This window comes from Lynx canadensis, chromosome C1 (genome assembly GCF_007474595.2).
Source record: "Lynx canadensis isolate LIC74 chromosome C1, mLynCan4.pri.v2, whole genome shotgun sequence".
NCBI classification, from domain to species: domain Eukaryota; kingdom Metazoa; phylum Chordata; class Mammalia; order Carnivora; family Felidae; genus Lynx; species Lynx canadensis.
This window is the reverse complement of record NC_044310.1, coordinates 75408995-75435837: the sequence shown is the minus strand read 5'-3', so window position 1 is coordinate 75435837 and position 26843 is coordinate 75408995. Positions and strand designations below refer to the sequence as shown.

Sequence of the window (26843 nt, the reverse complement as noted above, 5' to 3'; positions counted from 1 at the left end):
AAAACAAAACTAGATATGTTCTTCGGTTCTGGTAGTGTTATTGTCACAATCAGTTTGGGCTGCTTTAACAGAATACCATAGACTGAGTGGCTTAAACAATACACATTTCTCACAATTCAAGAGGCTGGCAGCCCAAGATCAAGGTATCACCAATTTAGTTCTTGGTGAGGGCTCTCTTCCTGGCTTATAGACAGCTGACTTCTTGCCATCACAAGACACGCAGAGAGAGCACTCTGGACTCTTCCTCTCGTTCTTTTTCAAGTTTTTATTTATTTAAGTAATCTCTACATCCAGCGTGGGACTTGAACTCACAACCCCGACATCAAGGGTCACAGACTCCTCCAACTGAGTCAGTCAGGCTCCCCTCTTCCTCTTCCTATAAGGACACTGATCCCATCATGGGGGCTCCACCCTCGTGACCTCACCTAACGACCTTGCTTGTCCCCACCTCCTAATACCATCACATTGGAGGTTAGAGTTTCCACATTTGCACGGGGGGGGGGGGCACAAACATTCAGTTCATAATACTACCAATAACAAATAAGTCCATACACACAGAGTTCAGCAGCTGGCCAAGTACATGCACATAAATCACTTCATTTGCACCTCATGATTGTTACAGGTGAGTTACCTAGTCTCCCTGTTTTACAGATGAGGAAGCTGAGTTGAGAAAGATTCAGTGATTTCCCCAAGGTCACACATCTAGTAAGTGGCAGCAGTGGAGTGCAAATTCAGGGCTTCTCATTTCAAATCCCGTGTTCTTTCAGCTGCAGCAGGAACCAGGCCATTCCGCCCCTGGTATGAACAACAGTGGTAACAAAGCAGAAACAAGAACTGATGTTTATTTCGAGCCAGTCTCTTTGAAAACATTATCTCCTAGGGTAGGTATTATTACTTTCTCTAGTTTACATCCCTGAAAAAACTTACAATTGTCAGGTTTAAGCCACTTTTCCAGATCATACAGCTACTATGTGGCAGAACAAGTATTTGAACTGGGTCTGGCTGAATCTAGAGATTATGTTCTTAAAGCTTCTGCTCTTTGAAATGCTCTCTGGAAAAACTCTTTCCCATTTTGCAGATGAGAAATGCTCTTTGGAAAATGCTCTTTGGTATGTAAGATGAAAATCTTCTGTCAGACATACTTATTGAGATCTTAGTAGAAATGGATTTCTTGCCCTTTTAGAAGCACTAGCATCCTACAATGTACTCTATTGAAAGCCCTATTTTCTAGGCACTGCAGATGGAGGACAGATGTTTCTTTATGCTCTGAAAGGTCCACTCTATGTAGCTGACCATAATGAGATTGTATCTTGTTCTGCATGTTTCCGAAAAATGGCATTGGACAGATTATTCCAAATGAAAGCCCAATCAAAGGAGTTACTGCATAGATTTGAGGAAAATAACAGGATGTTATTCAGTGCTGTGGGTGGGAACTTTTCATGTCAGAGGTCATTCTGAACCACACACACATTTTGAGATGTGTTCTACCCTCAGATTCAGCCTGAAGTCCGAGAACTACACATATGTCCGGTTGAGATTGATGTGTGTGTGTGTGTGTGGGGGGGGGGGAGGGTCACAGGTTTGGGGACTGCTGCTGGACTTGATTTCAGTATGATACAGAATTACAGGTAGAATGAAGTCCCTAAGGCCGTGGAGAGGGAGTGGAAACTTGGACTTAGGTATGACTATTCAGATAAAGATACTCTCTGTCAGTTACGTTGTTGCCTGGGTATATTTTAAAGGCCTATTTGGGAAGAATAGTTAGACCCTTAAGATAATATTTCACAGGCTTGTTGTATTATGGGATCATGATTGCAGCCCACAAGAAGGTTTTTAGGGCCAATACACCAATGCGCTTGCATTTTGGCCAAGCTGATTTCCAGGTGAGAAAGTCCGTTGGATTCTATGGAGAATCAGAGCAGACTGAAATTGGCCTTACGATCACCTAGCTCAATGTCTTTCATTTTATTGAGGAGGAAACCAAAGTGTACCCGGAGAGGGTTAGTTACATTCTGGAGTCTAACTTAACACAGCTGAGAGAGCATTCCCCAAAGTCCTGATGGACAAAAGTTCAAGGTAGTGTTTGCAGATTTGGTTGTGTTTTTGCATAGCATCTAAGAGCACAAACTCTGAAGTCAGGTGTGCTGAAGCCGATTCCTTTGCTTACTAGCTCTGTGTGCTTTGGTAAGACATCTAACTTCCTTGAGCCTTAGTTTTCCCATCTGTAGAATGGGCACAAGATGTTCATGCTTTAATTTCACCATACCTATTATACCTTCAGGTAATGTACCCACAGTTCTACTCCCTCCTGCTATTTCTTTGCCCTCGAGCCTTGAATGATTCCTCTTCATTTTCATGGTCTGTCCACAAAGGTTCCCCCTTGTAGTTTCTGGCACATACACTTGCTGTTAGGCATTCTGGCTGACCCAGTGGCCCCATGACATAGTCTGCCAATGTCTGGCTTTCTGCCTTTTACTCATTCTCCCTCTGCAACATGCCGGGCACTCTGCTGGTTGAAAGGGCATAAAAAAATGAGCAAGATGTGGTTTTGGTCATCAGTTTAGTGAGGAGGAAATCTATAAATAAGCTCCACTACATAGTTATTAAGAATAAAAGCACCTAACTCCAACTTTGGAGAAGGAAGGTGGTCAGAGAAGGTGTTGGAGACAAAATGATACTTCATCTTAGTCTTAAAGCATGAATGGAGGTTTGACCGATACACAGATAGATGACAGGTAGAGAGATAATACATAATATTCCATATTTCTATGGAAGGAAGGAACTTCCGACTGAAAGAACAGCATGGACAAAGACATGGAAGTTTAGAAATGCCTGGCAAAGAGGACTGCCATGCAGTTCCATATGGTGGGCTTGCTGGAATGCATGTGGGAAGTCCAGCACTGCCCAGAGGATTTGGATGCTGGCCAAAAAGCCACAAAAAAACATTGGGGTCGGGTCACATCACTGCTTTGTTAAGTCCCACAGGGCCCCAAAGGGCAAGAACATTAACATTTGCACTGAATCACATGCAAATGACAGTGTTTGCTGTACTGAGGCTGGGGGCACCTTCCATGCTGCATGAGAGTGAAAAGTCAACACGGTTACATTTCTGTGACTGCCATTCTGGCCATGTGGCATTGGATTTCATTTTTTCAAGATTCTTCTATTATTTACAAGAGATAGGCCTTTTCCTTTAAATCACACTGCCCGGCTATGGGAGGGCAGGTAAGGGTGTGACTGTGGTATGAAGGAGACTGCCCTGCTCTCGGCAGCGCTCTGAGTGGTGATGGGTAAGTCTTGTTACCAATGGACAACCCTGCATGCCATCCTCTGCACTGTGACTTGGCTACCTGATTGCCTCCAGGGAGATGTAGGTGCTGCCCAAGGGCCTGGCCTGTTTTTTCAGCCATCTCTTGGCTGTCCCTCCCCTTCATATGAGGCCAGAAAAAAGAGGGAGGAAATAAAGGGCCCCAGTGCTCCTGGTGGGCCTGATTCTCCTTTTTCTGGTCCAGCATCCTTTTCTCACTTGGAAGAGAACATCGCCTTCACATGGCAGCCAGTTGGATGGGAAGATACTTATGGAAAATCTCAAAGCTGGGAGCTGAGACTTCCAGTGGATATGGATGCTGTCCACACCAGTTTTACAACCTAGTCAGGCACACGGACATTAAACAAATAGTAGTTACCAAAGTGACGGATACTTCAAAGCAGAGTGCCAGTTGCCATGAGAACGCACGACAGGGGAACCTGAACGGGGACCTGGTCAGGGAGGTACTACACTGAGGAAGTGACCGTTTACCCCAAGAACTGCATGAACAGGAGTTAACTAGGCAAAGGGAGAAAGGAAGAAACTTCTAGGCAAAGAGAAATACATATGCGAGACTGAGGTGGGAAAGGGCAAGTTTTAAAAGATTTTCTACCACATTAGAGCTAACCAGTAGTGAGTACCACCAGGGTCAGACAAGATGCTAAGCATTTTATACAACCTCATGGAATCCTCCTAAAACCGTATTGCCGCGAGGGTGGGGCCCTGTTTGTCTCATCCCCGTCATCTCACTGTATCCTCAATATCTAAGGCAGCAGCTGGTTAGAAGCAAACACTTAATATCTGTAGGATAGAGTGTAAATTTTATAGAAGAGGAAACTGAGGCTCAGAGAGGTAAGGCTATTCAAGTGTTACTGGTAGAGATGAGACTCCAATCCCACCTGAAGGGCGGAGCTGAGTGCCTTCCCAGCGGCTGGCACACAGTCTGGCTCTGTGTAGGGCAAAGATCTTGCTTTCTCGTCTTCTAGACACAAGAGAGCCCGAGTGTAGGGCTGGGCACCAGGGCACAGAGGAGGTGCACAGCACACAGCTCCAGGGCAGCTCACCATGTGTCAGGTGAGCCTGAAGGGCACACAGTCTGCCATGGCAGCTGGCACCCAGCTGGATTTGTACCCTAAGTGCAGGAAGAAGCGGACATGTCTCAGTCCACCTAAGACTGGGGTGTGTGTGTCTCTCCCACTGGAAGCCTGTTTGCCGCTCAGACACTTAGACCCAGAGCCCCAAGCAACAGAAACCTGAGAACTGAAAACTTGGAGGCATCCATCAGCCCCAAGTCAAACTCTGGGCTCAATGTCAGCGGTGATGGATCAGCTTCAGATTGCAAGCTTTGGTGTTAAAGCCCAAGAGGGTCAAGAACCTCACGGGTCACCTTTTTACCTGCACAACCTCAGGACATTTCTCATTATTGGGATCTGTAACCTGAGCACGATGAAGGCCCTCATGGGAATGTCCCATCTGCCCTGACCTAGATAGTTCCTCTTCATCATACACCCAGCTCTCCTGATGTGGAGGCGTGGCAGAACAGCCCTGGAAAATAATCCCATCCTCCTCCACTTGCCATTATGCTTTAGGTTCTTTGGTGAGAAAAAGTCATAAAACTGAGTCGTTTCAAAAGCTCAAAAATAAATGTATGATGTGCTCGAACTCTTAAGAAAATGACTTAACATCAGCCCACTCACTGAGCATTTTATGTAGATGAGAATATTAGAATTGCAGGCACCCTAGAGAACACCTCAGTTCACCCTCCCATTAGGCTCAGGTAGGCCCGCCCTTGAGCATGCTGACATATGCAGATCATGCTGGAAATGACATGGCAAGGGTAGATGCTGAATTCCAGAAGTCACAAGGACCCCATACTCTTTCCCCTGAGGAGCTGGCCTCTAGCATCCTGAGCACCACTAAATTCCCTGAGTCACGGCTCCCACTGCAAGAGATGCATGTTAATTTCCTGCAGGCCTTCTAGTCACGGGCTTAGCCAGGGCCTTTGCTGCTTATCCAAGGCAGCACCCAAGCCATCTGGCTCATTTCCAGCCTTGCAAAAAAATTCTCTATGGGCACTCTTTTCTAAGCTGGAGGAATTAGACTCACCACCAGAAGAAAAAGGGAAGAGGGCCAATTTCTTTCATCTTCTAGAAGAATAGAAAGACAACGAATGCGATTGCACAAAGTTATTTGGTAAGTCATGTTCCCTTCCTCAGCAGAGCTCCATGGTGGATGGGGCACAGGCAGCATCCAAGAGCTGCAGTCCCACTGTGTGTATGGAGACAGCTGGTCCGGGTGACTCACAGTGGGCCTGACGTGCCACTTGCCTTAAAAGGCAGGCATTTTGAAGAAGCAAATGCCAAGGAAATCTGTGCTTCAAGGAGTGGGTTCTTCACTTGGGTTCAGGCTTTTTCCATGCTTAGCAGCGCATTCAGCCAAAAGGCAAAGCTGGGGAGGGACACACCATCAGCTTGGGGTGAGGAACACAGCTTTTTATCTGGATCATGGCACGAATTCAGTAAGGGCAGCAGAACCCGCTCCTCCAAATGTCTAAATCAGCAGAATGAATTTAGAACGAATTTAGCCTGAACTGTGATTTGTAGTCTTTTTGCAAGTCTAAAATGCCTGCCAGCATTTCCCTATCATAAATCAGGACTCTCAGGGAGCTAAACTGCAGTTCTGTAGTAAAACCCAAACTCGCTTCGAGCCTCATCTGTACCTCGAAACGAAAACCAAAATGTTAACAACTCTTTTCTTTTTTTTAACAAGATGAGGGTCTTTATCCAACATCTCCCACAGGATTCAAAATTCAGAATGGTACCATAGTTTAGGTTAGGACATTTAAATAAAAACTGCATTTTCAAAAAACCCCATCAAGTTTAAAAATACATTAGCCCTTTGGATGAAATTTTGTATTTACACCAAAGGGTGTTTAAAACTGTGTTTGTGCATATGTGTGTGTCTGTGTGCAGATTATCTTTTTCCCAGAATATTCAGAGTCTGCACATCATAAAGGGCAGAAAACCGTATGAGATGCCGAACTCCTCAGCTGTCCTCGCAACCCCATCACTTACTTGCCATAGGACCTTCACAGTGTGCACGATACAAGAAGTGGAGATTTAGTGCCACAGAGTCCCCAGTTCAAAACCTGGCTCTGCCACCAACCATACAGCCTCATATATGACATAAGTTGTTTGACTTGCCTGGACCGATTTCTTTTTCTATAAATGGAGATAATGCCTGCCTTAATATGTTTTAAGCCTTAAAGTTTACGAAGTCTCTGGCAGATGCTCAATAATGGTAACGCTTGAGGATGTCTCTTTCAGAGCCTCGTTTTCTTGTAAGTGAAATGGGGACAGGAGCCTAAAGTGCTTTGCGTCCAGTAATGCACTGTGCACAGGAGGGATTGTTCTTGAGACGTAAGATGCAGCTGAAATGAATGCGGCTCGTTAGGGAATGCACAGGACTGGGGTTAGGGAGGAGGCCTGCATGCTAATCTTGGCACTTCCACTCTTGGGTTAAATATAGATTAGCTGTGCTTCTGAGAGCCAGCCGGCGCGAGTGCAGAGAGTATTCAACAGGGGGACATGCAGATAGGTGCCAGCTCCCTCTGACGGTGGGTCTGTGATCTTGAAAAAGCCAGTTAGGCTTTCCTCTACAGAAAAGTCTACATGGTTCCTTCCAATTGGAAAGTTCTAAAATTCTAGGATTGCATTCGGGAATGAGGGAGCAAATAAAATGGACAGGAAGTGACTCACTGGCTCAGGAGAGGACAAACTAGGACAGATATGGAGCAGGAGGAGGTACTGGGCTAAAAGCAATGGGAAGAGACCAGTGAGCTCTGAAAACCGGAGTCCTCTGTGAGTCTTCAAACTCCAAGGTGGGGAGAGAGGAGGTGGGGCTGAGGTTAAGTGTTCTTTACCTCCACCTCTGTAGAAATAGGCTTTGCAGACCTGTGAGTTGAATAGGATTTCTCTTCTGAACAGTCACGAGACCTTGGCAAATGTTACACTTTTCAAGTTGGTTTTCTCATCTGTAAAATAGGAATAGCACACCAAAAGGTTGTTGGCTGGATTGAGCCGGTGCACATGAACAAGCTCGTAGAGCACCTGGCGTGTGGCAGGTGTTCAGTAACATTACTGTTGTATTCCATTATGCTATTCCCCCTTCGGTGATGGGCACCAAGCTGAAGGATCAGGGACAAATGATTAGATTTTTATCTTATCTCAATTTGAAATCATGAATGAGGCTCCTGATGGATCATTCTGCCCAGGTATCACAAGCCCGGTAAATTTTCCTCAAGCCTCTTCAAGCAGACTTAATCAATTCTCCCTTCACTTGGCTACTTCTTCAGCCTTTCCCTTTTCACAGATCAATTGCCGGATACTGGCTCTATTATGACGAGGGTTACAGAACTGTTCTCTTCCCTCCATAATGATCTAAGTAGTTTCTCTGGGAAGCACTACTGAGACACTAAGACAAGGATGGGAATCCCAGTCCAGTTCAGGCAAAGACTAGAAGGAGGCTCCCCTCACAGGGGTGGCATTCGGTCTTCCTGGGGTTTAAATATTTGCCTGGGGCACTAATTTACATGGACCGTCAAATGTCATTGAAATAATTAGAATTAGGGGACCAGTCAACTCAGGTTTCCATTTGTAATTCTTTAGGTTCACCAGCCTAAGGGATGCAAATTGGTCCTACTGCCATTCAGTATATTGAAGAAGTCTCTTATTTGGAATTTGAAATTGTGACAAGAAACCCCATTCTAGGAAGGAAGCATCTTGATAAGTGAAAGGGATTTATTTTGGTGAGTACAAGCTAAAACATCATCCTTAGTATGACTTAATACTCTCAAAGATGGGATTTAGTAACGGGTGAGGATATGGAACTTGGGAGGACGTAATTAGGAAAATGCTAAATAGCACAAGCAGAGAGGGGTGGGGAGGGAGAGGACGGGGGCCAGGAGAGGGGATATTTCTGTACTTCCAAGGGAACAAAGAGGTGAGCCCCAGTGGCTGGCTGGTCTGCTCCTGAGTCCCGGGAGAAGAGACTCAGAGCAGCAAAGCTATGAGCAGAGAGCTCTCATTTGCCCGATAGCTCCTGCCCCCAGCTGTCTCTAGCTCATTCTTGGGAGTTTTGTTTTGGGAGAAAGGAATAATTAGACAGTTGAACCAAAAGTTCATGATTTTTATTAATAGGAGACCAAGTCCCCTATCTCTACCAAATGCATATTATATAAATACTCAAAGCATATTTTTAAAGGGGGTGCCAAATTCTTACCTGCCCTGTGCTACATGAGGCTTTCTGAGCACATCTCATTTGAAATGGAGTCACTGAGCTTCAGTGGGGGGCCATGGAATTCTCAAGATCTTGGGGGCTGCATTTGATCAAGGCAAGGCAAGGAGAAATGGAGTAACAGGGGAGGAAGTAGATGCTGGTCAACTTCTATTTGAAGTTATTTGATTTATTCTCATCTCAGCGGCAGAGGGAGGCAGAGAGTAAAAAATGGTGTGGGTCAAGCCCTACACAAACAAACAATAGGCATGTGTAAAAAGGCATACAAAATTTAAGGTATTTATTATGAGAAAGAATTTGAAAAGCTTCTGAGTAGCACACAGGCAGTTCTCTAGAATCATTGGTATTTAGGAGGGAAGACTCTTAATTCTAGTCTAGAGGATGATGAGACCACACAGGACGAAAAGAGGTTTGTTATTTAAAAAAGACTACGTCTTTTTTAAAAATGACTTTTTTTTCTGATCCTCCTTTGGCTTACAGATCTGTTTTCTTCTGTAAACATGGGGCTTGAATTCAAGGTGCAACGCTGTGCCTTTGGAGAAACCGCTTTTCTCTAGACCTCAGAGAGGAGAGGGACTGAGCCTGCAGCTCTCAGGAGAAGGGGAGAGAGCCCACAAAGGCATGGGTGGGCGCAGCCTCTCCCGTGCCATCAGGCCTTCACTGCATTCTGGAAAAACCACTCTGTAGTGTGGAAGGGAATGCCAGAGAATGTGAAGCCACACTTAAGCATGCTTGGGGGGCCTGGTCAGTGCCCAGTAGGCTGTCAGCACAGGACCCCAGTGTCCCAAGGCTCCTAGCAGTCCCTGAATGCCTGCTGATGCCTTACATCACACACTGGCTTCCTCTCCTCCGTGTCTCTCCCATTCCTCAAGCGCTTCCAGGTGGGTGAATGCCTCCCTTGAAGTACTTCATTTCCAGGGAAAAATGTGGCCATCTGGTTTCAGCAGTCATTTTCCTTCATAATCTGTTCAGTATATGTCGAGTTCTGTCTTCCAGCAGAGGAAAGACTTTTATCAGGCATCTAATGTGTTCCTGAAAGTGTGTGCGTAGGGTGGGTGGGCCGGGGGCGGCAGGTAGGAGTTTGAGAGAAAGAGAGACAGAAAGTCTTGTATCCAAAAGGTCAAACTATCATGTGCTTATTCTACCCAAGAATTCCATTTTTCCTCTTTTACTAAATCTCAAAATTTCACCTCGCAGTTCTCTACTTTTTATTTTTCTGGTCCACTGTTCAGCGTTAGTACTAAACTAACAGTAAATGGAGAAATGAGAGCTGAGAGGGGGAGACCTGGATTGCTTTGTGGGCATGGGTCCCCAAGGATGAGCACCACTGGAAAGAGGGACCTATTTAGGATTGTGACAGATTTCACCCCTCCCTGCTTCCTGCCCCAACATATTATATTCTAGAATCAATCCGGCTCTTTTCAGGGGCTTGTTATTTTGTGAGTGTTGTAGCATATTTTGAAAACTCCTACTCTTGTTAGGAGATTCACACGTAAATCTAAAATCCATCACCTGGTGAACAATATAACAGTACAGCTGCACAGGGATAAATTAGTACAGTGAACTTCTTCCAACATTTAATCTCTTTTTATTTGCCATTTGTTATAAAAACGGGATCTTTACTTTACACAAAAGCTACTTTAAAACAGGAAAGTTTACCAAAAACCACTGAATCTCAGGCAAAGGGATTCACCACCAAAATGCAGATTTACTACATGGTAAACCTGAGGGCCAAAAACATTCAACTCACAACATGACCTTATATTTTCTAATAATTCATTACCAGAAGCAAAACCCGAGCACGTACGTGTTTGAGAAAATATGTGACAAAGATAAAATAATAAATGCTAGCTTTCACCGTGAAGCTAACCTAAGCAAATGTTTCCACCCGAGATTGGCCCGTTATTTCACTCAGAGTGAAACATTTGAAGAGCTTTAAAAATATTTCAAACATAAATATTTAGGCTTATACACAACACATATGCACAAACATACCCATTCTAATTCTACGCCCCTTTGTATTTTTTTAAATTGCACCATCTCTGTTAGAGATAATATATAACATGCAGGAGACATTCATAATTGTTTTTCTCAGCAGTGGGGTATTCTACAAGTCAAATGCAAAGCTGAAATATGAATGAAGGTCAACTGGAACCCATCTCAACTCAGTACGTTAACTCATATATTCTGCATTAATGCTTTAGTGTTGATGAAATTGTTCATATATATATATATATATATATATATATATAAAAAGTTGAAGAGAACGTAGTCCATTACCAAAGGTACTGAGGAGATAGTTCCCAGTGGATGTAGAAGTGATGGATCAGGAACAAGAGGAAACCAATTAAATAGGACCGCAGGTTTTCACTGCTTTCACATTCGACTGAACGTAAGATATAATTATATCCAGGGCATTTCCAACAGTCATCAGTTTATCCCATTTCATGTATATAATGTCTTCATAATTCAAGTGAGGATACAAAATAGCTCCTCCCCCTCCCACCGGCCTTCCTCTTGTTTCCAGAAAGAAATAAACACAGATTTTGATGCAATATACAGTTCTGGGAAACCAAGTGGACTTACAGTTATATTCTCATGCTTTTGGTAGGCATGAGAGATCACTGATTGAATCAGCTCTAAATACTGCAGGGATGGGTAAAGTGGGGCTTCTATATTAGGCATCATTATAGGCCTTGGCTTCCCCCCAAATAAATACATGCTCAAGTACGACTCCAAGTTCTCTAGCACAAATATATTCTGTTATGTACAAGTGCTGACCAAATTTAAGGAGGTGAGTGAGTGGAGAAGGACAACAACATACCTATGCAGTTAGGACAATACGAAGAGAAAATGTAAAGATGGAAGGAGGGTTTTATTGGAAATACAAGGAAATAAAGCTATAAATCCACAGAATAACTGTTTGATTATTTTAATGGTTTCTGAACCCGTCAGTATGCAATATTTTAAACATACAAAATTTACATCATGAAACACATGAAGAACAGAAACAAATATTGTCACTCTCAAACAATAAAATTACGCAGATAACTCACTGCAGCTTACCACAGCACAGTGGTAAGCTTACCACACAAACTGGAGCTACGCCACAGTGCTGAGAGCCTACGGATCTCTACTTACCCTGTTTAACACAAACATTTGTTAAGGGACAGTGAAATACGGTGACATCCCGGGAGAAAAATTAAGACTGAGGATGAAGAATGAAAACACACATCTATGTGCCACACAGACATATACTTATGTAGGTTAGGGAAAGAACACTATACCTCACCAGGAGTGCTCAAAACTGCTCTGGTGTGTGTGTCCCTATGTGTGCACAAGCTTAGCTATGTGCGTCTGGGTAGGTCTGTAAATAAAACGAACCTATGCCATTGCTAGCATAAGCCATCAACTTTGTTCTGAATAACATCCACATTGACTTTTTGGAACATGCACTGTGCATTCTTGGAAGTCAAATGCCAACTAAAGTCTCATAATGGGACAAACTGCATTTTCCTCATTGAAAAGTCTCTGAAATGAATTTGAACACTTGCAAAATGAACACCTGTTCCAACAGTGCAGTAAAGGTGACATCAAACACCACGTCCTCATGTGTCAAGTGGTGGCCTCACAGTTCATTCCATCAGTGCTGTGTGAATTGAAAAGCTACCTCAACACTGGTATGTAGGATTAAACAGAAATCTAAAAACTATGGCATCAAACAACAAAGCGTGCACCAGTAACTGTACCCCAGTGTTTGGAAAGCAGCTTACAATATTTATCATTGACCCTGATAGTAATGTGCTTCCAGAAATTGAAAGAAGCGATGAGGAAGATTTAGTCAATGACTTTTGCAGGAGAAGTTATATGTAGTTTGTGAGAATGATAGCCAATCTGAAATTTGCTTCGAAAACTCTTCTTTATGGAGGAGGGTGGGATTTTTCATATTATGGCTAATTATATGGCCAAAACCATTTAGATACCTCTTCGTGTATCATATTCACAGCCAAAACTTAAGATAAATCCTATCCAACTTTGGAATTAGTACGCCTGACAATTTTAGTGTGAAACATTAAAATGGCCATTAACTTACGTTAAAAAAAAGAAAACAAAAAACCCTAGATACAGTCAGAATCTGTTTTCTAAAGTCCTAGATAAAAGAAAGTTTCGTCAGTTAGGCCTGGGTCCCTGAGAACTTGAATGTTCTGACTAAAGGCAAGTTTTGGTAGGAATTAACATTTTTACACTGCTCTGTCTCGTTCAGAATAAAAATAACCTTTTAGGCAGCTTCTGGCGTTAATAGATTTATATAATATTATTCAAATTACATTTGATGCAGACAATTCTTTTTTCTGAGCTGCAGTTCAGGGGTGTGTGGCGGGTGAGGGGGGCTGCAGATTTTGCTACAATTTCAAGACTCATCTTCATCTTCCTGGAACAGGCAAAGCAAGACACAACATACCATACATCACAGTTCTATGTTTACAGTACTCTTTATCCATAGTGTTTTCCAGTTTTGTCTGGGTGCAGTTAGTAGGTTACTTCATCATTAACACCCCAAATGAGACAGGCATCATCATGCCTAGACCCGCTGGAGAAAAACACAGTAAAACTGTACATTTTCCCAAAAATGAGTCACTTGATTTTATTCATTTTACAATATGCATGATAATAAAAGGCTAAACACAAAGCTCTTTATAAAAAAAAAAGAGCAAAATGTATTCCAGGAAAGTCAGACAAAGGCATGAGATGAATTTCAGTTAAATGGATCTACTTCTTTGTGAGCTCTGAGAGTTCTTCTTAAATACTGAATAGAGGCCGAGTGTTTTACATTATAATCATATCTAGAGATCATGCAGCTGGAGAAGAAAAGTATTTTGCTTTAAGTCGTAATTTCTCCAAGTGTTTTGAAGTCAGTTTTAAGGAGTCAAATCTGTACCTCTCCCCTCCATCACAGTTTTTGAAGTAATTAAGAATTGTACCCGTACAATAGCACAGCAACTAGGGAAGAGAGAGGTAGATGATGTGGCCATCCTCTTATAAGGAAACCCCCCAAATATTTTAGGGCATGAAACACAAGGCTTTTGTTATCCAAAAGTAATGAGTTGCAGAGTACAAAAACATTCTGGAGCAGAATGCACACGAGTAGGAGACGTGTAAGTAGCCCAAACCAAGCACATTAATAGTAAATTCTTAAAGAAATGCATGTGTTCTCTGTACCTTACAAAAATTATTCTCACAGATTTTGAATCCAAGATTATACAATAGAAAATATTTATATGCTTTACATTTAATATAAAAATTATTAGCAAATAAAAAAGGCTTTGATGATACACAAGAAGAGATTTTAGAGAATACATGAATTTTTAGGAGACCCTGAGGAGGACATGCCCTAAGCACCCTGTCCTTTTCTATGCAAGGGCCAAAGGCAAGCACTTTCTCAGGGTTCACCACAGTTTTGTTTTTTTTTTTTTTTTTTTAGGGCTCACCGTTGTTGAGAGAAAACAAGATGGAGTAAGACTCGAGCAAGCTGGGACAGGAAGTAAAAATCAAGCCAAGAAGGAATTCTGCCAAGCACAATGCACACCCTGCCTAAAAATATTTAAGAATAAATCATAGAGTGTGGAGTGTACACCAAGGACATTTATATTGATGAATTTATGGGCGAGGTGATAAATACCCAAACAGGAAGTCAGTTAAAACAAGTGTGCAAATAAGTAAGTAGTGGGGAATTGGGGAGGGAGATGAAAGAATGCCTAAGCTTCAAGGTAAAAACTGCAGGGGAGAGACTCAGGAATTTCATGTCCCCCATGCCACCCTCCAAGTGTACTTCTCACATCTTAATAAGTTAAAAGTCAATGATTCACAAAACTTTTAGTTCAGTGTTAACACTTTTTACCTGTTTAATGTAGGGCTAGACACTGAGTTGCTTTAAAGACATCTGGTTATAGTTAGTCATAATTATTACCCATTTTTCATCGTTATAACTTAGGAAATTTTAGCTCTCGTTTAAAGCCCTGGGGCAAACATTTAAAAGGTATTTCCCCTTTCGGTCAACATTTATCTAAGCACGTCTGCAAGCGTTCTGTTACAGGGAGAGGAAGAGTGTTGAGCAAATTCTCCTCGACAATCAGACAGCTCCGTTTTAGGGACTGACACCCTTCTAGTTCAGGAGGGAGTGTTTCCAGGTAATTACCAATGAGCTCCAGATGAGTAAGGTTCGACAGCTCACCCACGTGAGGGGACAAACTCATCAGGCTATTTTTCCCCAAAAGTAAACACTGCAGCTTTTTGCACTGAAACAGCCCATCTGGTAGCATCTCAATCTGGAAAGGGAAAAAAAGAAGCCAGTGAAACTGGTTTTCCATGGCCTATGATAACGCATTTATTTATTTATACCCCTACCTTTCCCCAAAAACACTTCTAGACATTTACAGGGATACACAGAACAATGACGATACATTCGAAGTAGATGGAAAAGATAAAGGAAAAGTAAGAACATCCTGACATGAAGTCAGCACTGAGACCTACCGTGAACTTCCAAACCCTTGCTGTACATATGGGTGGGCAAAAGACTTGATTCTAAGCATTCTAACAAGCAGTCTCAAATAAAATCTAATTAGTCACATACTCATTGTCCCCAAGGAAAAAAAAAACCAACAACAGTATTTCAGGAAAATCGTAATTATTCTTGAGGCGGAGTTACTGTGTAATGTAATGAGCAACATCCTCAAAAACATCGTGAGTACAGACACAAGGCTCTTTCTCAGGGTTTCAGACTACAGACTGAAAACTTTATTCTGTTAAAAGAAAAAAGTCAACAGAAGCAGAAACAGGAAGATATGATCATATATCATTTCATGCACATTTCTTTCCCCTCTGTATACACAGTTGTGAATATTTACCCTTCTTCCTGCTCTCTGGCAGTTTCAATTAAATCATGCAACACAAAGAAGTAACTTAAAATATGATAAACAGCCCGAAATTAGGTCAACTCCTACAGCTGTTCAAGGGAGCTGCCCCCCCTCGTGGTGGGTAGGTTGCACGTGAATTTCTAAGGGAGCCCCATTGCATACGTGAAAGATAATTTATCGGAAAAGACATCCAGAGAAGAACTGAGAGTAAGCATTCTCAATTCTTGGCATGCCACAGAGATGTGAGTTTGCACCAGGCAGCGCTGGACAGCACACGCTGCAATCTACAATACTCCACATATTTATGTACCTGTGGATGGGGCATCTTTTCAACTATGAAGTAATGCAGGCTCCTTGGATCAGGAAGTGGCTTTGTTAGACAAGGGATGAAAGGGGCACTCAGGAGCTCAGTCTGCTCCTGTGTTGGGCTAACATAGCCCCACCGAGCCAGCCCTCTGCTGGAATTTCCAGGACCATCCAAAACTATCTCCTTAGAAGGATAAATACTCTCTACACAAACTAAAAAATGGTCAAACTGCATTCAAACCTGCTCATTGTATTGGAAATTACCCTCTCTTCCATTCCCCACACATACACTCAATGCTGGATATCCTAGAAAACAGATCGAATGATCACCATTGCTAAGAATGGCATTCAATATAACTCATCATTGTATGTCAAAATACTAGGTATAAGCAAAGGAAAGATATCTTCCCTCCTATTTCACTCCCCTTTCAAGAATGCAGATGTAAACCCCCACATCCGTGGATTTCAATGTAGACATGTAGCAGAGGGATAAGTGACAGGGGAAATGTAGCCCCTTTCTAATGCAACCTCTTCTGGTCATATACCTGCAGCTCAGAAGTAGGGTCAGCAATGGATAAGTAGAGGAAACAATCTGTCCTCTGCAATGTGCTCAGAGTTGAGAGTGTCCATTGGTGTCTAAACAATGACTTAGGCAAACCAGTTGAATAGAGGGTAGGCTTGGCTCATTTGTATTCAGTAAATGCATGCAGAGATCCTCCTTTTGTGCCAGGCTCCCAGTTAGGTCTTGGGGTTAAAGTGCTGAGAAGACAGATGAGTCTTTTTTTTTTTTTTTAATTTTTTTTTTTTCAACGTTTTTATTTATTTTTGGGACAGAGAGAGACAGAGCATGAACGGGGGGAGGGGCAGAGAGAGAGGGAGACACAGAATCGGAAGCAGGCTCCAGGCTCCGAGCCATCAGCCCAGAGCCTGACGCGGGGCTCGAACTCCCGGACCGCGAGATCGTGACCTGGCTGAAGTCGGACGCTTAACCGACTGCGCCACCCAGGCGCCCCTGAAGACAGATGAGTCTTTAAGGACCTTGGTCTAATGCAGGGTTTTTCAACCTGCAACGTTGACAATTTGGGTGGGATAATTCCTTTTGTGGGGGGTGCCCTGTGTATTATACACTGTTTAGCAGCATCCCGGGCCTCTGCCTACAGATGCCAGGACTATCCCCCTCCTCGGCCATGATAATAAAAAATGTCTTCAGACAAAAGTCTCTTGTGGGGCAAAGTGCCCCCATTTGAGTAGCACTGGACTAATAGGTAGGAAATACTAGACAATTTTGTGAATAATTAGTCTCGGCTGGGAAGGAGTGTCCTGCTCAGGGCTGTATCAGGGACTCCCCCATCTCCCTTCTTCAGCCAGCTTCCAGATCCCCAGCAAGTACCTTGTTTTGTTGGATTCCTTTCCACTGAATAAATACCCTGAAGCCATTGCCATCACTGTCCTGCCTGGCTATCAGCACACTACCATGTTCTCACCAAATCTTCTTTCAAATTTCTGAATTTGTGGGGCACCTGGGTGGCTCGGTTAAGCATCGGACTCTCGAGACTGGCTCAGGTCATGATCTTGCTGTCACGATCTCACAGTTGTGAGATCGAGCCTTGCGGCTGGCTCTGGGTTGAGCATGGAGCCTGCTTGGGATTAACTCTCTGTCCCTCCCCTGCTCACCCTCTCTCTCAAAAGAAACACACATTCAAATCTCTAAATTTGTCATTTTTAGTGACTTCTCAGCCCTCAAAGACCGGAGGAGGATTTCACAATGTGATGGGAGTGAGCTACTGGGCCGGGCCCTCATCAGAGGCCCCTCAGCTGTGCTGCTGTCATGAAAGTGAGTCAAGAGCTGTGGTTAGTGGTGCTGCTTCCCGAGTGCCAAGTGTCCACCTCAGGGACTTTCTCTCAGAGTCAGCGTCCAACTGAGGCACAAGACCCTTATTCACCTGCCTGACTTGAATTGTGTTAAAGGAGGGTGGGGAGCTGTGTTAGAGACTCAAGACTTTCTTTCAATTAAGCAATTTTATACTGAAAAAAAAATCTACTTACAAACCTTTAAAAACAGTTTGCCCTGAAACTTACAAAAACACCAAAAATATTTTTCCTGGGCCAATTCATTTTATAAAAAAATGTTAGATAGCCTTTCTTTATACTGAATTCATGTAACATGCTCTTTGCTAGACAATATACACAAGCCAAAAATGAAAAAATTACCCTAATGGACTACTGATTTCTTTTATAAGATCATAAGAAATGTTTTCAGGGTATCAGGGAGATGATAAACTTCATAAACAGAATGTTTTTATAGACCTATAATACACACACACACACACACACACACACACACACACACACACAGCTATGAAATCAACTGAAAAAAAGACAGAAGTGAATAGCTACATCCTAGAATTCTCCAGCAACAAAGTATCTTTAACAAAATGTAGTGGAGCCCCCAGAACATCCAGGGAAGGAAGGTCCTCCTCCTGTGTCTATTGTGGACATGGACAGTGAGTACTCCCCTGTTTCCAGAGGCTGAGACCTTATTTCAGAATCCATCTCAATGTCAGATTCCCCCCCCCCCCCCGTTTTTTTCCCTGGCCATTGACACATCATCTCAGAACATGCTAACCAAATCCATAAAATCCAATTGTTTCAGGAAACAGAAATGAAATATTTCCATTTCTAAGGAGTGATGTCAAAAACGAGTACTACCGCATAAACGATTTTCTGAAGGAATTTCTACTGCCAGCCAGAAGTCTTTGCACTAAGAAAAGACATGCATTAAATTCACAAATGTCGAAATTGGAAGACCTGGGTGTAAATTGGAGTGGTTTTTAAGATTTGAGCGAAACTATGAAGTCCTCCTTTTCCTTGCTTCTCCATCACCTTCGGTACCATGATAATGCAATCACACTTTGGCATTGGGTTAGAGGTAGATGCTGCCTCCCCTTCTCCCATCCCCCGTGCCCACACAGCACTGCTTCCCAAGTAACAGCATTTGGTCTGACGCACCTGTGATGTGCCAGAGCGGGCGCTGGAACACCTGCCTTCCACCCTAGGTCCATCACTAGGAGCTTCAGACTTCAGGAACATCATCCTGAGCGTCAGTTTCAGTTTCGGTAAAATGAGGGTAATAACTAGAGCAGAGGTTGGAGAAGTTTCTCTCTACATGAGCAGGCCAGTAAATATTTTAGGCTTTGTGTTAAAAGGCAAAACTGAAAATATTATGTAGATACTTTTACAACAAGACAGAAAAAATTTCATACATTTTTCAGTGATTAAATTCAAAATATAATAACTGAGTATAAATTTTTTGTAGTATAGGCCCCTGAATGAGAAAAATGGAATTTATTCATATGGACAAATTATATGACATTTGAATTTCATATAATTTTCATGTGAGACAAAATGTTATTTAAAAAAAATTTCCCCCAACCATTCAAAAATTTTAAAAACCATACGTAGGTCAAAGCTATATAAAAATTCAAAAAGCAGGCCTGCGTGGGTGGCACAGCTGGTTAAGCGTCCGACTCTTTTGTTTTTTAATGTTTATTTTTGAAGGAGAGAGAGACAGAGCATGAGTGGGGGAGGGGCAGAGAGGGAGGGAAACACAGAATCCAAAACAGGGGCCCCAGGCTCTGAGCTGTCAGCACAGAGACCAAAACGGGCCTCAAACCCACAAACCATGAGATCATGACCTGAGCCAAAGTCAGCGGCTTAACCGACTGAGCCACCCAGGCACCCTGTGTCTAACTCTTGATCTTGGCTCAGGTCATGATCTCACAGTTTGTGAGTTTGAGCCCTGTGTCTGCTTCTGCGCTGATAGTGTGGAGCCTGCTAAGGATTCTGTCTCTTCTTCTCTCTGCCTCTCCCCCTGCTTGTGCTCTCTTTCTCTCTCAAAATAAATAGATAAACTTAAAAAAAAATTAAAAAGCATTCTTAGCTCAAGCGGTGGGTGGGTTTTGGTCCCAGGCTGTAATTTGCCGACTCGGTGGCCCATGGTGTTCCTCTAAGATATAAATCTTCATTTCTTGTGTTTAATTTATATTCCTACTTCTAAATCATAACTGATTAAGTCATTTCATGGGGTTTTATTTCTTGATTGTACTCTCCCAACCCTTCTAAATGCTGCAATCAGAGCCTCTTTTGAAGGAACCAGTTCAAGTCTGACCCCAGCTACTATCCAATGAACTCAAACTTGAACTTGACTCGCAAACTTAAAAGCATTCTCCGTTCTGACGCACCTTCTAAATGCTCTCATCTCTTATTGCATCTGAGCCTGCCTGTTGTAATCCTCTGCACATGACCTCTGTCCTTTTACATTTCCCCCACCCCCCGTCCTCAGGAACACTCCTCTCAAGAGTTACTGTAAAAAAGAACATCTTGGGGCGCCTGGCTGATTCAGTCAGTAGAGCATGCACTCTTGATCTTGGGGTTGAAGTTTGAGCCCTACACTGGGTGTAGAGATTACTTCAAAATAAAATCTTGGGATGCCTGGGTGTCTCAGATGGTTAAGTATCTGACTCCTGATTTTGGCTCAGGTCATGATCTCATGGTTCACAGGTTTGAGCTGCACATTAGGCTGTGCCCTGGCCGGGTGGAGCCTACTTTGGATTTCTTTCTCTCTCTCTCTCTCTCTCTCTCTCTCTCTCTCTCTCTCTCTCTCTCTGCCTCTCCCCTGCTTGTGCTCCCTCCTTCTCTCTCAAAAGAAATAAATTAAAAAATAAAAAAAAAACTAAAATATTTAAGCGTATCTTGCTCAAATACGTTTGGTAAACGTTGCATGTCATGTCTCTCTTAGAGAAGTACAATGCATATTCAAATTCTAAAGGCTCTGAGGAATCCTGCAGCAAAAAATATGACAAAAAGAAGTGTTTAGTGTTCTGTGTGGTAACACTGATTACTACCTTGTGGAAGAAACTCTAGAGTGCCCTCTCTGGGAATGTCTGTCATTTGGGGGATGCCCAGTATCTTCAATGTCTGGAGAATTCCCTACCTTATCTTGGTGGGAAGCAGAGTCCACTTCCCACTGGGGGGACTGACAACACCAGATTCTAGTGTTCCCAGCTCCCTTACAGCTTGAGTGTGGGTGGGTGTTCATAAGCTCTCAGACTTGGACTTTAAATTGGGGCTCCTGTCACAAAGCAGCAGAAACCATGAAGAACCTATTTTGTGGGAGGGCAAGGGGTGCATTAGCAGCAGCATCTAATTTTCAGGGGCAATGCTGTGCCCAGTGCTGGTATGGTCAATGGCAGGGTATCCTCACCATTTTGCTTTTGTGCTATAATTTTGGCCTTTTGGCTATCTAACTCTATGCTTGATTGCTTTCCAAGCTCAATTATTCAGCCTTTTCAGTGATAATATGACATTTCAATAAATGTCTTTTCTACTAAACCACAGAGAGTATTTGTTGCCTCCATCCATGAACCTGGTATACTCCCCAACTTTTTAGAAGAGTATTTGAAAACCTCTTCCTTCAGGAATCTTTACTAACTTCTATTCCAAATGGAGAGATCAACTACATTTCTGAGACTATGCATACCTAAATATTTATGCATCCAATTTGATGTTTTATTTTCTAATTTTAATAAATATTTTGGTCTACCTCATAGAATCTTAAGAATTTCAAAGTTAGAAGGAAACTTGAAACTGAAGCATGAATCCCTGATTCCCTTTAACAATATTCCTACCAAGTAGTTGACGACCCATATCTGGACAGTTTTATTCATAAGAAAACCAGGGCACCTGGGTCGCTCAGTTGGTTAAGCATCTGACTCTTGGTTTCAGGTCAGGTCATGACCTTATGGTTCATGAGACTGAGCCCCTCATTGGACTCTGTGCTGACAGTGCAGAGCCTGCTTGTGATTCCTTCTCTCTCTATTTCTGCTCCTCCCCCACTCATTCTCTCTCTCTCTCTCTCTGTCTCTCTTAAAATAAATAAATAAACTTAGAAAAAAAGAAGAAAATAAAAATCATTTCTCCCTTCTCAAAGGTTCAATTTTTGGACAAGATTTAGGGAAATATGAGAAATCTTTTCCTGCTTGTCTTGGTTCAAACACTCATGGTTACTTGCCAGAAGATTTCTTTTCTATTAAGTGTTCCAAATATTTAAAGACCAATATCATGGACTATTCTTTTCCCTTCCCTCCCCAATATTTCCTATTATTAGGCTGTTCCATCAGAGAACTTTTCATCTCTCTGGCTGCTGTCTTCTGAGTGAGTTTCACTTTCTCCATATCCTGATTAAATAAGTCTCTTCAGAGTTCTGAGGACAGTGTCCTTCAACCATTCAAAGGTGTCATGGTCATTGTTATGGCTCTGGGATGCTTAGCAATTGCTGATTATCAGACTTCTTTTAAAAAAAAATTTTTTTTTGAGAGAGAGAGAGAGAGAGAGAGAGAGAGAGAGAGAGACAGAGTGTGAGTGGGGGAGGGGCAGAGAGAGAGGGAGACACAGAATCTGAAGCAGGCTCCAGGCTCTGAGCTGTCAGCACAGAGCCTGATGCGGAGCTTGAACTCATGAGATCATGACCTGAGCTAAAGTTGGATGCTTACCTGACTGAGCCACCCAGGTGCCCCTGGTTATTAGACTTCTGAGACAACCCAGCCTAAGATATCATTCTACTTTAGCCATAAACTGCCTTCACCATAGGACTTTACATGTCAACCAAGTATCTTCCCTAACTCAAAATAAAATGTGTCTGATACTCACACCTAGTTTCTCTTTCACATATGGTAAAGAAGTCAATAAACTTTGTGTCAAAAGTACCAATGGTCTTAAGGTTTTATTACATTAAACTAGGAAAAAACATTAACCTGCCTATACATTTAAGTAATTCATGGCCAGCTAACAATTTAATCAGCTTCAACTTTCAAAAATTCATGTAGTGATATAACTATACAACAACTAGTGGAACCAGTGCCTTTCAAAATAATTATTAATAATTTTTTAATTTTTGATTTAACAATGGAAAAGTATAGCCAAAATATTAATATTAATCTACTGCATAATTAAACAACACTAATGATTAATCTCTAGACCTGTAGTTTTCAAAGTATGGTCACCACACCAGCAGCATCAGCTTCATCTGGGATTTTGTAGAAATGCAAACTCTTGGACCCTACACACCAAACCTGCTGAATCAGAAACTCTGGGAGTGGGGTCCAGCAATTGGTGTTTTAACAAGCCCTTCAGGTAATTCTGATGAACACTGCTAATCTAGATCAACCCTCAAGGAGTTTTACAGCCTCCTAATCCTTTAAGTCCTTAAGATTTCTCAGGGGCGCCTGGGTGGCTCAGTCAATGGAGCGTCTGACTCCTGGTTTCAGTTCAGGTCATGATCTCACGGTTCGTGAGTTCGAGTGTGCTTGGAATCCTCTCTCTCCCTCTCTCTCTGCCCCTCTCCTTCTCACTCTCTCTCTCAAAATAAACTTAAAAAAAAAAAAAGACATTAAAAAAAAAAAGACCTGAAGATTTGTCATTTATTTTAGAATGGGCTCTAGCTTTTTGCATATATGAGTCAAATCAATTTTCTAAAAATTGACATGAATTTTGCTCTCATTCCTCAACTTTTTGGTGTTTTTCCAATCCATGGTTTTTGAAAATAATGTCTGGTGATTAGTATGTTTATTAGCCAACAGCATGCTCATAGCTATATTTAGCATGAAATGCGAATTACAAAAAGTCTAAGAGATAGTACATTTTTTGGGTGGGGTAGAAGGAAGTAGTTCCCATTTTCTACTACTGGAAGAGCACTTTCGTCTTTTGGCAGACCTGATTTCTGAAAGATTATTTTTCTTCTTCCCATAGGGGCATTACCATCACTCTCTTGCCCTTTTGGCTAGCATGATTTTTTTTTTTTCTTTTTCTTCCTCCTTCACATTTTAACCTAGGAAACTAGTCATTTATTTTGTTTTTTCTTGTTTCAGTGAAGTCAAGTTTTCCTTAACTTGGCTTTACTGTTGCAAATTATGGTTCATTTTTAAAGTATGGATGCTGGAAAAAGCTTCTAAGAAGCCCTAGTGTTGCATTATAGAACCAGGCCTTTCATTTTGAATTGTCTTTCTAGACATGCATGTAGATTTCCAGTTTTTCTTACTGCATCACAAAAAAGATTTATGAATAATTCATGATCCCATATTTTTAACAAAAAGTTCTTCTCCTGTGACAGATTTGGAAAGCTAAAAACTTTTATGAAGCTTCCTAAATACTTAAGATCTTTCCAGAATGAAAAGTAAGCTCTGTTACAATTAGTTTAAAATACTTCAGCTGTGATGTTTATGTGAAAAATGGGGACAGAGAATGAAGAGAACATTCGTTGAGCATTACTATGTGCTAGGAACTGGTGCTTTAACTAGATAAATATAAATATAAATATAAATATAAATATAAATATAAATAATATAAATATAAATATAATTTTTTCTTCTATAAAATCTCCATGACAACTTATCAGTTAGATTAAAAACTGATGCTCAGTGTTTTGGTAATTTGCCCACGGTCACATATCTGGTAAGTGGCAGACAGGCCAGGCTCAGAGGATGCTTAGTATGACTACAAGTCCATTTTCTTTACCCGCATTATACGCTACAACAGACGCTCAAAACACCAGCTAAATGAAGGCAAGAACAGATATACTTACATTGTTGTTGGTCACGGCAAAGTACTGCAAATTACTCAGATACTGGATTTCTTCTGGAATGAAGGTCAGATGGTTATAGCTTAGATCCAAATAATGTAGTTTGGTGCATAGGAAAAGCTGTAGGGGCAGATTCTCAATATTATTATGGTTCAAAGAGAGCTGCTCTAGATTAGATAGTGCCCCAATCTGGGCAGGAATATAAGCAATGTTATTGTGCCACAACTTTAAGCAGGAAAGGTTCTGGAGATGCTGAAAGCTAATGATCTCTTCCACGGTTTTAAGGTTATTTTCTTTTAGGTCTAACTCATGCAAATTGTTCAGACTGAAAATGGAGTGTGGGATGCGTTCCAGGTCACAGCTGATAAGCTCTAGGCTTTTCAGATTGACCATCTTTTTCAAGTTGTTCAACACAACCAGCTTGCTTCCCTCATTATCAAGGGATAACTTCTGCAGAGAAGGCAGGAGGTCTGTAATGACTTGAGGGATCCGGGAGAGGCTGCTCTTCAAGTAGAGGGTCCTCAGGTTTTTTAAGTCCTGAAAGCCCTCCAATTGCATGGTACTCAACTGCTCAGGTAGAACACAGCCCGACAGATAAAGTTCTTTGAGATTCCTCAGGTGAAATACCCAGCGTGGGATCTTCCCCATTTCAGTAAATTTCAGGCGGAGGATTTTTAAATTCTCCTCCAGAAAGCCCAGCGCTGGGTGGTCTACCACCAGGGATGAATGGTACACATGAAGCTCCTTGAGGTTGACCAGCTGCGAGACTGTGGAGGGCAGCTTGACCTCCGGGATAAGCTCCAGGCTGAGCACTTCGATTTCTGTCAGCTCAAAGACGTTGTCTGGAAGACCATTTAGCATAAAAAGGTGCAGTTCTACCTTGTCCTGGGAATTTTTCACAAGCTTACTTTTCAGTTTCTCAACCGTCCATTCATTATTGAGGTTGATCTGTTTTAGTTTGTTCTCACTGACCTCCGAGAGGAATATGGAGAAGCGTTTGGAATAAAGAGGATCATATTGATCGGCCAGATGGAGGATGAAGGCGAAGTCATTCTTGACGTCAGGGATATCGCTGTAGTTGCTTTTCTCTCTCAACGCCTCAAAGGAATATTGCTTCAGAGAACTCCTCAGCATCCACCACAAGCTGTAAGAGGAGGTGAGACCGTAAAGTATAACCAAAATGACATAAAATGAAGCCAGGACCTTGAATATTTCTGCCAAGGAGTAGACACACTGGTAGCGCTTGTATCCCGTAAAAGCCTGCACGTCAATGGAACAGTCGATTTCCAGAGTGATGTAGGTTAGGAAATATGGAACATAAGTTATGATGAGGATGAACAAAATGACTTTCACTATGATCTGCTTCAGATACACTCTATAAATGATGTCCTTCTGCTCCACGTGCATGCGGAACCTTTTCACTTTTTCAAAGATGGCTTTGGCCTGTTCGCCCTCCTTCTTGTCCAGGACGCTAGAAGTTGGGCTTTCTATGCTGGCCGACTCCAAGCCAGGCTGTGGGTAGGGCAATGACTGCTTGCTGGAATCGACGTCGGCTGAACACCCTGAGGACGAAAGCAGAACCTTGGACTTGGAGAGTGTCAGGGGCCTCACCGACTGCTCGGCCACTGTTTCGGACAGGGCACGCGTGGTCCACGGGGAGTCGAAGCACTTGTGAAGGATGGCCACAAAATGCTCGAGCCTGGAGCTGGTACTCGGGTAGTGAAGCCAAAAGTTGCTGCAGGCTGCAAAGATGAGTGTGTGCAAGAGCACCAGGTAGGGGAAAAACTTGGCGAACCAATGGAGCTGTTTCTCGTAACAGACAGCATCGATGTAGGAGTACTGCTGTCGGTGGAGGTCATTCTGGATTCTGAGGGGAAGTGGGAGCGGTGTCCCAGGATCAGAGGATGTGTTTGCGCTGGCTTTCAGGAGGTCCCAAGGCACGGCACAGTGATTGTCAAATTCCACCTTACATGGAAGACAGCACAGAACCCTGCTCTGTGTAAGCTGGAGAGCTCCGGCCAGCACGGCCACCAGCAGCATGATCAGGGTAATGTAATACCAGAAGACGTCCCACCATGGTTTTAGGATGTGATAAGATGACTGGGCATCTGCTAAACATTTCAGCTCTGTTAGCGTAATCATGACTTTCCCTTGTAGGAGTACGGAAACTGGGAGAGGAAAATAAAAAGAAAAACCACTGAAGGGAGCATCCAAAATAAGCATTTAACTCTAATGCTTGTAGGTACCCAAGTACGATCTAGGTCAGGGACAAAATCTGGGAGGCAGGGCTGATCAAAGGATATAAATGTCTTCTGGTTTCATTTGAAACCTTAGGCCATCCCAACTGTGCACTATAAAGTCCTTCAGATGAGACACCATTTGGTGA

At 42.5% G+C, this 26843-nt stretch overlaps 1 protein-coding gene and 2 long non-coding RNA genes across 5 annotated transcripts in view; 2 read left to right on the top strand and 1 right to left on the bottom strand.

Annotated features, from left to right (window-relative positions):
• Positions 1-556: 556 nt before the first annotated feature.
• The window catches only part of LRRC8B (leucine rich repeat containing 8 VRAC subunit B), a 37566-nt gene continuing 11279 nt past the window's right edge, over positions 557-26843 (bottom strand). The window contains exons 5-7 of one of the 2 annotated variants that reach the window (XM_032594335.1): positions 24461-26625; positions 14799-14928; positions 557-795 (exon numbers count right to left, since the gene is read on the bottom strand). In XM_032594335.1, the coding sequence (XP_032450226.1) occupies positions 764-795; positions 14799-14928; positions 24461-26599 (2301 nt within the window). In that variant the 5' untranslated portion in view covers positions 26600-26625 and the 3' untranslated portion in view covers positions 557-763. Of the gene's footprint in view, positions 796-14480; positions 14929-24460; positions 26626-26843 lie in introns of those variants that run through there. The other variant, XM_032594334.1, reaches the window with a different exon arrangement.
• LOC115520683 lies at positions 5342-14234 on the top strand. Of its 2 annotated transcripts, XR_003970839.1 has the most exons (3): positions 5342-5500; positions 7975-8114; positions 14085-14234. It is a non-coding gene; the product is annotated as an uncharacterized LOC115520683 (long non-coding RNA). The 2 variants fall into 2 exon arrangements; XR_003970838.1 differs by lacking the exon at positions 7975-8114 and having other exon boundaries at positions 5374-5500.
• On the top strand, positions 14922-18612 carry LOC115520684. Its single transcript, XR_003970840.1, has 3 exons — positions 14922-15165; positions 17549-17656; positions 18476-18612. It is a non-coding gene; the product is annotated as an uncharacterized LOC115520684 (long non-coding RNA).